A 12,174-nucleotide genomic window follows, 5' to 3' on the forward strand; every position below is an offset into this window, starting at 1 on the left:
CAGCAGCTTTACCAGTAAGAGTCAGGAAAATACGAGTCAGAATTTACTGGCTTAAAGGGGAAACTCCGCTTTACGCAACAGAGCTGGTGAACACACATGGACAGTCCTGGGACAAGGTTTTTGAAAGGCACCCATGTGACTCCAGATTGTAACCCAGGGGAAAGCGTCACAGAGTTGAGATCCCTTCAGTTCATCAAGCTCTGAGGCAGACTCAGCAAACAACCTCCTCTAAAACTCAGGCTGGTTTTCATCAGAGAGAGAGAACAGCCAGAAAGAATGTCATGCCATATTACAAAGCAACCATATAAAAGTATACAAATAATACTGTTTTGAATATTGGTCGTTCTGCAATTTTAGGAGAAGCTGCTCTCACCCAGCCTGGTCTCCCTCTGCTTGTTAGCATGCTCACGAGAGCGTTCCTCCAGGCGCCATTAAGTTGCCAAGGGTTCGCTTTTCTCAGTTACCAAACCCCACAATCACTGGCCAAATATTCCATGTGGATATTTTCAAGCAACTACTTCCATGCCCCTCTCCCTCCAATGGAAACACTACAGGGATTAATGATTAAATACACCACAAAACAGGCATGTTTATTTGGAATGGTGGATACACAGAGAATAGGCAATTGAAAAAAATTATAAACTCGCTCACATTTTGATCAGCACGCTGTTTTTTAGCTACTTTTGTATTTTATGAGTAAATTGCCAAGTTAGGCTACAGAGACAACATTCAGAGGGGTTATCAGGTAACTGACATTATTTTTAATCAGATTGTCAGCATTATTAACCCCTTGGATTCAGACCAATCACTGTAAAAACATTCTTTTGTCACACACTTCGTGCTTGTGTAGCAAAGTTGAAGACGTACCACAAAGCTAAGCTCATATTCTGATTTGGTAATCACTCTACAAAGCAGTTTAGTTTTCCTGTAGGCACCAAGATAAGTGGTGGTTTCCTTCTATTCCTATATATACACCTTCTGATACATGGGAAACACCATCCCAATTAAATAACAACCCTGAAAACTTCCCCAGCCCATCCACAGTCTCTTCAATTCACTCCATTCTCTGCTCCAGATAACATCCACTACAGTAGGGGCAACCTGCACAGCGCACACAAAATGATGCTCAGGAACATTCTATTCCCATCAACGTGCCACACAGTACTCTGTGGGGAAATAAAATGGAAAACACGCAGCAAGTCTAAGCATGCTGCAGGCTGGCAAAACCTGTGTTCAACAGCGTGTCAAAATGGGGAAAAACTATACACACTTTCCATCACTGTCACAGTGAGATAACAGCTAAGGGGACTTTCTTCCCACTAAAATGGTATGACACAACTGCAAGACACAGCTTGAAGCTTCTGAGCTTTTGATAAAATCTCTAAGAAAGCAAAAAAAAATGTTGTGGGATGAGATTTTTACTGACAATGTCAGTTCCTTTCAGCAAAGGTATTTTTAACCTTAAATAGTTGGTTCAGAAACATTTTTGAAATCCAACCTCCCTTCCCAAAGATGATCAATTTCTATTAAGCATTTTACCAGACACTTTTCATTCCTCCCCCTGGTTACAATTATTTGGCTTTCCACTTTGTTTTCCTGTTTCCATGAAACTAAGAGCACAGCACATTATTCACCCTGTTTCTCAGGCCACTTGGGGTACTCTAAGAAAGCAAAAAATGTTGTGGGATGAGATTTTTACTGACAATGTCAGTTCCTTTCAGCAAAGGTATTTTTAACCTTAAATAGTTGGTTCAGAAACATTTTTGAAATCCAACCTCCCTTCCCAAAGATGATCAATTTCTATTAAGCATTTTACCAGACACTTTTCATTCCTCCCCCTGGTTACAATTATTTGGCTTTCCACTTTGTTTTCCTGTTTCCATGAAACTAAGAGCACAGCACATTATTCACCCTGTTTCTCAGGCCACTTGGGGTACTGATCTCTGACTCAGTCAAGACATACAGGAAGTCTCTCCAACTCACAGCTATCAAACATCTAGATCTCATCAGTGTTACGTAAAATACTGAAAGTCCTTATCAGATGAGACAGATTTCTCTCTCAAGCATCTTTATCTCCTTTCCAGTCTTCTGAGTGTATGTGCCTTTGTCATTCTGCAGCTATTCATGATAGAATTGAACACCTCCCTTTCTCCTGTCCAATTATCTAATATTAGACTTCATTAGACAAAGGTGCAAAGTCTTCTGAACGGTCCAAACAGCCGCACTGCAACTACCAACAGTTGCTCTTTTTTTCATTACAGCAAATGAAGTCTATTTCTCCAAAGCTTCTCACATTCATTTTGTGTTTTAACCAAACCTTGCAACACCGTAGAGAAATACCCTGTTCTGTAGGTGAAGCCCAAAAATGAATATGAGGGGCAATAACCTCAATACAATTCAGGAAGCCCAGGAATAAAGATCTCTGAATAACCCATGAGCTGCAAAACACTGTAATCTAACTGCACGGCAGGTGGTTAAGAGGAAAGTTTTCTTGAGAACAGCCCAAAGAGATAATCTACCAAGTCAACTCAGAAGCAACAGTGAGCAGGTAAGCTGTGAGATGTTCTTTAACTGGTGTTTCAACATTGCAAGCTCAACTCAAACTTTTATCATCCTAATATTTTATTACCTTTGCTCTCCATGTCTAATCAACCTCACTGTTTATGCCCTTCAAACACTGCTGGCCTGCCAAGCTTAGATGCTGTTTTCTACTAAGGGAATATATTCTAGCAAAAGCTTCTGCAGTATTAACTGCTCAGTCTTCTCCTCTACTAATGTTGCCATTATGTGCTCCTGACCCAACCAAAACTAACTAATGCTACGTGTGGAACTGCCTATTAGTATTAATGATCTTTTGAGCATAAAGCTCTCAACAATGTTTTATTCATTTTTGCTGAAATTAGCATGAAAGAACATGTTTCACGCAAAACAGATGTCAGAAGAGGTTCCATGGGGATTTTTCAATTGACCTCAAATCCCTACATTCCTAATAAACATCTCAAACACTGTGCCAAAGGACATACTCCTGATTGCGCAGAATCTTACAGAAGTACACAGATTCATGGGATATCTGCCCAGAAACCAAACCAAAACAAGAAATAAAGGAGAGGTATGGGGCTGCAACAAATCACATGGGAAGTATCTTTAAGCAGAATAACTACAGTCTGTGGATGCATTTCTGCAGTGAGAACTCTACATAAGGTATCATGAAAGAACACTACCAAAGAGACCCCAACTTTTTGTGTGTCCGCAGGGATCAAGGCAGGCTACTCGGCGTAACAGTCATTTGGTTACCTTCCCAAATGTGGCTCCCCTCAGCACATCTTCATTGTTCGCAGCACGTATCAAGAAAGACCAGCTAGACAGGCTCCTGACCTCCGGTTTGCCATAATTCAGTACACTAGTAAATTCAGTCTTATCTTCTTGTCCAAGAAATCAGCTGACAAAACTCTGGACTTATTTTTATTTTATTAAATTACTTGCAGTGTCTATTTAGGGGGTCACTTTGAATAATGACAAAGAACAGAGGTAGCCTATGATGATGATTATACTGCTGCAATGTATCTACAAAGAGCCCTGGGCTCTTCAATGAATACTAGCACTGGCGCGTCTCACTCCTGCAGTGTGAAATTGTCTAATACCTTTTTATAAAACAAAGCAGAGAGACAAAAAATCTTTCATTTTTATCTTACCAAAATTGAACTCTCTCACTTTTCTTCTCCCAGTATTGGCAGCTTCATTAGCTGACTCAGTGTTCTTCGGTCTCTTGTTAGGGGGCAAGTAGTCGTCATCATCTTGAAGAAACATGAAGATATCACTGTTTTAATGTCCAGAGAACTTATGTGCAACGTTGGAACTGCTTTGAATTTCAAAGCTCTAATGCAAGTATTGAACTGTGCTTTATCAGGGCATCAAATTTTGCAATGAATTACTTATCTGAGTAACTTGAGAAAGCTACTGGCCTGCGTAGGAACAATTTGTGTAAGAGAGCCAGCACAAGGCATAAGATAGCAAAAAGCAAAGCTACTTCTGTACTTCCTAAGGAAAACACTATTGTGTTCTGAAACATGACTGGACATCTCATGATCATAAAATGACCACGCAACAGCAAAAGAAATCAGGAAATGAATTGTGCAGACACAGACTACATTTTTTATCTAATTGGAAGTATCCTTCCACTAATAAGTCTTGAAACACAGTACCTAAGTTTTATCTTGAAGAGCTCAAAGGTGCCAAAACCAATTTCAAACCAACGTAGAACTGATGGACGTAACTGAAATTCATTTAAGAGGTCAGCCCTACCTCAAATACACACAGACAGAGGAGGAAAACTGCGAACCCCAGGTATTTTTCAGTGAGCTGCTACTTAGCCAGTCACTTCCCAATCCAAAACACTATCTTCCCTACCAGTTAATGGGTTTTTAAGACTGTCCAATTACCACTACCTGCAACCTTAGAGAAAAGAAATGGTTAAAGCAGACAAAGAAAATTAAAGTTAATTTCACATACAAAATAGCATCTGCCCAGGTCACCAAGGGTATAGTTTACTTAGGAAGAATAATATTACATATTGACATCTCTTGCACCTATGCAATTGTATTATACTCTGTCAGAGAAAACCTTTTCAGAGCATTTTTAATTTTGTGGTAAAGGCCTTTACATACACACAGAACTTATTAACTATTCTCTTATTACCTTTTCTGTTGAGGTAACGTAAGAATTATTTTACTGCTGGATTATAAAAAGGTGAAAGTAATGCCAGAAGTGTCAACTTTGTCCTAAAATGCATTGCCTAATTTCTAAATTGCTAATTTGGTGGTCCTAATCTTACCCATTCCACAAGCAAGCATTGCAAAAGCCAATCTCGGAAATGTTTTAAAGCAGTTACAGGACATGTAATTCACAAATGCAAGAAATACAGCTGGCTTCCAACCAACATCCTAGCATGAAAACAACGTGGACATTGGTTAGTGGCTTTAGTGCCATTTAGATGAGAAAGGGAGGTGGTAAGTACAAAGGTTTTTATCTCATATTTATCAATATTAGACAAATAAATTGAAGCTTCACTTACACCACCTGTAACACATCATTTCTGTTATGGTACAATTCTTCCCAGAAGCTAGTGTTACTAGAAATTTTATATAATTACAGTGTGCTTATAGAACAATGTGTTCTTCAGAATGAATGTTGTAAAATCTTTTTAAAATCTAAATTATTGGCTGTTAAATAATGAGCATTCTTCATTACCAATGCTTGAAAAATACGTGAAAGATGCAAATCTCTGTCACACATCATTTCAAAACCAGCCCAGTAAGTCCAATATGCTTCAGTATATTGTGGGTTTATAGAACTTCTGGACTAGATATGTTTACGATATGTGCACGATCCAAACTGCAGTCAACACTGGCACATAATCCTATTTATTCAGTGCCAAGTAATGCAGGCATTGTGAAACATTTTTTGGACATAAAAACACCCAACAGACTGAAATTAATGACCGGGAGAACTAACCTTCGATGGTGACCTCGACCTCAGGATCCTCACTTGTTTCTGAAGGGGCATGCTGGGAGGAATCTGAAGGGGGAGAAGCAGGACTGATGAATACAGAAAAGATTTTTAACCAAACACTCTGTGATTTTTGTATTTAAACTAACACTTGTCAAAGAAGTCCCCTGGCTCACTGAAACATTTTGCATTCACAGTGTGCAACAAAAACAGAAGCAAAGATATTTTACCATAAGCCTTTAAGCAATTCTAGACACGGGCAGGGAGGTGGGGATTATATTTGCACAATCTATTGTGTGTGCAGCAGTGCAGAGTTGGTGTTAATGACAGTAGGAAATTCCTTATTCTTGGCTTAATAGGATTAATACAATCATAAATATTTTTCCCTTTGCTATCAAGGATTATTGAAAATATATGAACAAAGTCTGTGTGCCCCTACAGACGATGTATGTCTTTACCATTTCTACAGCCTCATAGTCGTTGCACTATAATGATTTCCATAACAGGCTGCAAGGCCAACAGTGAAAAATGAGAGGGAAATTCATAATCACAATGCTTTCGTTGGGGCAGTCTGCTGCAACCTAATAAACAGGATTAGGCCTATCAACACTCGGTGGGAGAAAGAGCAATATGCATGTAACTGCAGTAAAGTTTAAAAAAGTGAAGCTAAGTATATTGGAGACTATTTCAAAACTAAGTAGCAGTGGATGAAGGAATATATTTTAATTATTTTGGCAGAGTAATGCTGCACTTGTGCATTTTGAAGAGTATCTTCTTTCAGATCTCTGTAAGCTGGAAGTATGCTATCACTTGGGGAGCAAGTCTGAAGGAATCTCCGTTTCAAAGGCTCTTCACGTGATGTCGTGTATAGTAGAGATTCAGCAGCATCTACTGAGACACCTTAACTGGAGTATACTCGAACTATGTCAAATATATCATCTAGTTCATGGAAAACATAGTATGATGTTTTGATCTAATCCAGCGTGAGTGCTGGGTAGATAACTAGCAAATGCAAAGCACAACAAAAGGAAAGAATTGGGAGGTAATGGTCTTTTAGTAGACGTGAACATAAAGTATGGTCATAAAAATAACTATCACATCAACTGATCGCTTAGAACCTTTTTTGAGAGCATCAGAAAAGTTTAAAACAAAACAAAACAAAAAAGAAATACAATTTTTGGAAATTTAAGAACAGCCACAAAGACTGGCAAATGGTCCATCTAGTCCAGTACCAAATCCCTGAGAAATAGTCATAATTAAGAGAAACATGCTAAAATGTCAAAGCAGATGGCAACACAGTTCTGGAAGAAAACTCCCAGATGGGACATTACTTCTTAAGCCATATTAAACCAACTGCTTTAAACACTAAAGCACCTTTTTTTAACAAAGTATTATCATCACTAGGTATTTTTTGATCGTAGGTAAATACACACAGCTCCTAAGCAGCAGCCTTCTTCACAGTTCTAAATGTCGTCGTTCACTGGCACCGTCTCCAGTTTCTCAAACGTGATTTCATTCAGTTTAAAACAATTTCTTTTGATGCACATAACCTTAACTTTCTGATTGTTGAATCTCAATCACACCATGCTCCCCACTCATCCAATCTCACTAAGACCTCAGACGCCTTTATCAGCAGGTATCAATCAATACCATATCAATGATATCAATCTGGGGGATTCCAGGCACACGTTAATTTTGCCACTCCCTTTTTCACCATCTTGTCAAGGTTACTGGAGGGGAAAAACAGTGAATACCCCCAGTGATATACACCAAAAGATACGTTTGTACATCCCTCTGACGTTTTTCTTTGCAGAAAACAATCATTTCTGCAGATCTTCTGCATCACAGTCTGTAGCTTTCAGGCAGACTTTCGGAAGAACTTTAAATGCCTATTATATGTATTTCTCTAATAATAGTTAGAAGGATATACAGCAAAGACTTCATAAAATCCAAACGTTGTCATCAATTTTTCTTTCTTATTCATTTTTGTGAGGATCAGCAATAATTTTATTTTACAGAATCCAGACAAGACTGCCTACGCTGCATGCCTATTTAAACAACAAATGAAATTTCAGTTAGACTGTTACCTGCAATTTTTACTCACTGCCTAGAAACCTTTTCATAAATACTAACCTTCACGAACAACAGGTTTATTCTATTCAGCAAAACCAGGGTGCAAATTTCAGCATCTCTCTTACAGAAACTTGTAAAGGAGAATAGAATTGAGAAAAGGGTGTGTAACAAAACCATATTCTGACACAAAGGGCCACACTCAGCATCTGTAGCTACAAAATTCTACATAGTCAAAAAGAGAGCAAAGTCAGAGTCTCGGTCATTTCATATCACACGTCCCTTTCCTCAGGCTCTCTCTTCACGGTCAGGCATAAAGCTCACGGCATTATGCTTAGGAAAACAAAGTACCTAGATAATTTCTTCTCACCTAAGCAGAGTTAATAATGCAGTCAGCAAGAGCAAAAAAGAACTTCATTCTCCATTATCAAGAGAAATGCTTTTAAATTTCATGTAATGGCACCCTTTGCTATGGTGATATTTACCTTCAAAGCAAAACTAATGGGATTTGCAAGAATGAGTATTGCTGCTAGCGTAACTTGGCCTTAACATCCAAAAAATACTCATGACTCAGGTTTGAGAGTCAGGTGCTTAGAATGAAACTAGCTGCAGAATGATGTACTTTTAACATCATGTCAAAGCATTAAATGTTGGGTGACAAGCACCTTACAAATGCAATTTATGATTTAAAAGAATGACGACTCACTTCACAACTTGCTTATAGTAAGCCACAGAGTGGCACGATTTGGGAGATTAAAAGCAAAACAAAACAAAAACCCCAAAAGCCAACCTTGTGGAAATGTGGAAAGAGAATGGTTGGAGAAGATGTACAACTTTTATTAAGGTGCCATCTTTTCAAATATTTCTGTAAAAAAAAAATATCCAATGATGTTAAATTATTCTCATGAAAAACATTTCATATCTCTAACCTTCTACCGGTATTTCCACATCTGTTCCTTCACTGCAATCGGAACCCTGGTGGCTTCCTTTAGACAAATATAAAGTAAAAAACATACCATAATAAAAATACAAAAGAAACTTTTTAACATCTACTATTCAAAGCAAGGATTTTCGTAAGTGAAAAATCCAGAACTATAATGTTCACATGAACAACACACAGAAGGCTCAATTTCTGAATCGTATTAAATTCATGACAGCAGGAGCACTCTGACGTTATAAAGAAATTCACAGGTTGAAATGCAGAATACTATTTTCTAGTGTTTGCAAATGGGCAAACCAGTATTTTTAATACAGACTGTACGAAACTGAAAAAAATGTACAATTTTGGAGTAAATTTATTTCAGGTATTGTTCATATACAGTAAGGAACTCCATCCACTAAACACGGGCTTTCCATATACTTTGTTCTGTATATACCCATTCACCTCACACGCCGCTGAAAGAAAGAAATGATCAGGTTGTACTCATAATACATAAGCAGAAGTTTATTAAACTTTATAACCAATTATGAAACAGACTGAATTTCATGAGAAACATATCGACTCGCACAAATTACCAGTGCTTTAGTGATCAACCTGATGTTCCTTTTCGAGTTTAGAAAAGAAAGAAATGAGGTTCCCTTCTACATGTCTCTCTACTTGGACACCTGAAAATTAAGGCAACTGAAATTTTCATTTCTGTTGAAGTTTAAGTTCCAAGACCCTAACTCTCACTTCAAATCAAGGAAGCAGAGCCTTGAAAAGTGAAACTCACACATTCAATTTCCAAAACAGATGTGAGAAAAATACAACTAAAAGATCTACCTGTGTAACTTTTTGCAAGAGCAATTTTTTCATCCATCTCCGACGTTTCGGAAGGGCCTGCTTGGGAACAAAGAGAACGGCTTTTAAATTGTGTCTCACAACAAACACATTTTGCCAGTCCATAGAGGAATTTGCCAAATAACTCTTAACTTCATATATCATATGCTCATTTCATACCTTCTATAATGTTGAACTTAGAAAAGACCGTGTGAAATATTAAGAATGTATAAATCCTTACTCATCCAGTTCAACAGAATAAAAACGTTGAGGGGCTAATGGCAGGGGTGTGCATTTCTTGGACTACTCAACAGTCAGAGACTCATGCAGAACAGCAGGTTTTCAATTTTTTTGGTGTTAATAAACTAATTTTAAAACATGAAATGTTGATGGTTCTGCCTTTTTTCAATGAATTTTTAATCAGCTAACTCTTTTTCCTCTTTGTTAAAATTTGTATTCCTAGGGAGTCCTTTTTGACTTTAAAATTTCTACCTACATTAAATAGACAAATTCGGAGAGATTAAAATCATTTACGACACTTCAAGGTTGTTTGCTTTTCATCATAACAGCTCTTTTGATGGCTATATGGGGACTGCTTTAAAAAGGCTGGTGCAGAAAGCAGCACACAAATGACACTTAAAAGATTAAATTAACACCCCTAAAATCCTACTGCTTAATGCTTTGGCACTCCTGCAGTTACACTGAAAAGAGCGAACTGCTTACAGCACAAATGGCTTCACACTGAGCAAGAGATCATTCTATACCACAAAAATAGGCTAGTTTTATACACCTATGCTGTGTGTGGCGTACGGGCATGCACAGGACTAACTGGCACTGAAGGATCTGGACTAATTGTTCTGCATAAATCAAATCATTGCTGTGTTCATTTGCAAAAGCAATCTGCAGATCATACACCTCCCCAGAAATTATGGCCGTTTAGAGGTAGGTTTAAAAGTGTATCAACAACAAATATTAATAGCTTCCCAATAGAAAAAGCTACTATTAACTAATAAGGCAAGTGAAATATTTTAAACTCATTATTTTATACACACAGGAAGTAAGAAAAGATAGAAAAGACTGTTGTCACAATCAGACTTAATGAGTATTTCAGTCAACTGAAGGTACATATACAGTATCAAACACTATAAGTTAATCAAGAAAATTAATGTTTAGGGATTAAATTTTTAAAAGAAAAACATGATGATTATTAGGTGGTTACAATAATGTTCGGTTGAGACAGTTCTGCCTAATTTGATTGCTCAGATTTTCAAAGGGATTTTAAATTAACAAGATTTCAAGTGAGGAACCTATACAAGATTCCTTGTTTTATATGCATTTCTTTCAGTAAGTGCTGCTTTAACCCGCTCCTGCCACTCTCTCTTTGCGGGGTGGGGGGGTGTGAGGTTTTTTCCTATTTGTCTGTTTAACTCAGAGGAGCTCCCCAATTTGGTTCAAAACATGGCTCCAGAAAAGAGTGGTACTGGCACAGCCAAGACCAAAGTCCAAAGATGGGAAAAAGCGGCGGGGAAGAAAAGGAGCAAGGCAGAAGCCAGAGAGACTGGTGGTGCTCTAGGCCACACGAGAAGAAATTCTCATCAAAACAGTGTGATTTGCAACTGTTATGGGCGAGTAGGAATAGAACACAGCCTCCCTGGGTGTACTGGAAAACATCTCCATGGACTAAATTGGCTTTTATTTAAATGAGCGTATTCTGTGTATGCAGCTAGACAGGAGAGTCATTTCCTAAGAACTCTTCTGAACATGCAATTATTATAATTCATAACACACAAACACACAGAAGCCTGCATCCCATTATAAGCAAATATCCTATTATAAGCACATTTTACCTACATATCCTGCAATAGTCTCTATATCGCATTATCTTCATGCCAAATATATGCTGTGACACAAATAAAAAAGGAAAAATAGGAGTCTCTGACATGTTCAAACTTGAAGAAAGATTTCTCTAGTTAAAGATACACTTACTAGGCTTACAGCCCCTGGGATTAAGCACAGAGAATTCAATCCCCTCATCTTTAATGTCAATAAAACCTACAGTACATGTAGTAAAGCCATCAGATTTTTTAAGTGACCCACACAGATTATTTTATGAAACTTGAAGCTTTTATGTTTCAGAAATTAAAAAGTGTAAAAAAATATATTCTGCTGGCTTAATTTAGTACAGACTAGAAAGTGAAATTTAAAAGAATTCTGAAAGTTCTACACCAGGAGATATTAAAAAAAGCAAATACGTTTCCACTTTACTGCGTTCATGCACATTACAGGCAGATACATACACATCGCATTACTAAGAAAAGCAAGAACCAAGCACAGTGGTAAAACCATTTACTTATACTGAGTTCAAATCCCTCAGCCTCAGTTTCTAATGGATTATGTCCTAACACTACACAGCCAAACCTGTGCCACTTGGCAGAAGCAACAGATTTATCATCTCATGGATTAACATCATCAGTGATGCTAATTTTTTTGGTCTTTTTTTCACTACACAGATGGCAGCAATGTGAACAATATGTAATTACCAGGGTGTCCTGGTTTCGGCTGGGATAGAGTTAATTTTCTTCCTAGTAGCTGGTACAGTGCTGTGCTTTGTTAGCATGAGAATAATGTTGATAACACTCCGATGTTTTGGTTGTTGCTGAGCAGTGCTTACACTAAATCAAGGACTTTTCAGCTCCCCATGCTCTGCCGACTGAGCAGGCTGGAGGTGCACAAGAAGCTGGGAGGGGGCACAGCCAAACTGGCCAAAGAAACATTCCATGCCATGGGACGTCATGCTCAGTACATAAACTGGGGAAAGCTGGCCGGGGGGGCCGCTGCTC

The 12,174-nt window shown here is 38.0% G+C and overlaps 1 protein-coding gene across 5 annotated transcripts in view; it reads right to left on the bottom strand.

The window, feature by feature from the left end:
- GTF2I (general transcription factor IIi) overlaps positions 1-12,174 on the bottom strand; it is a 78,992-nt gene that overhangs the window by 33,287 nt on the left and 33,531 nt on the right. For 4 of the 5 annotated variants that reach the window (XR_002086143.1, XM_019471311.1, XM_019471309.1 and 1 more), the window contains exons 10-12: positions 9,338-9,397; positions 5,512-5,574; positions 3,693-3,794 (exon numbers count right to left, since the gene is read on the bottom strand). Coding sequence is in view for 4 of the 5 variants with exons in the window: in XM_019471311.1 (XP_019326856.1) it covers positions 3,693-3,794; positions 5,512-5,574; positions 9,338-9,397 (225 nt within the window). In the remaining variant the exon portion in view is untranslated. The remainder of the gene's footprint in view (positions 1-3,692; positions 3,795-5,511; positions 5,575-9,337; positions 9,398-12,174) is intronic. The other variant, XM_019471310.1, reaches the window with a different exon arrangement.

The sequence above is a fragment of the Aptenodytes forsteri genome, unplaced genomic scaffold (genome assembly GCF_000699145.1).
Source record: "Aptenodytes forsteri isolate BGI_AS27 unplaced genomic scaffold, ASM69914v1 Scaffold209, whole genome shotgun sequence".
In the NCBI taxonomy this organism is placed as follows: domain Eukaryota; kingdom Metazoa; phylum Chordata; class Aves; order Sphenisciformes; family Spheniscidae; genus Aptenodytes; species Aptenodytes forsteri.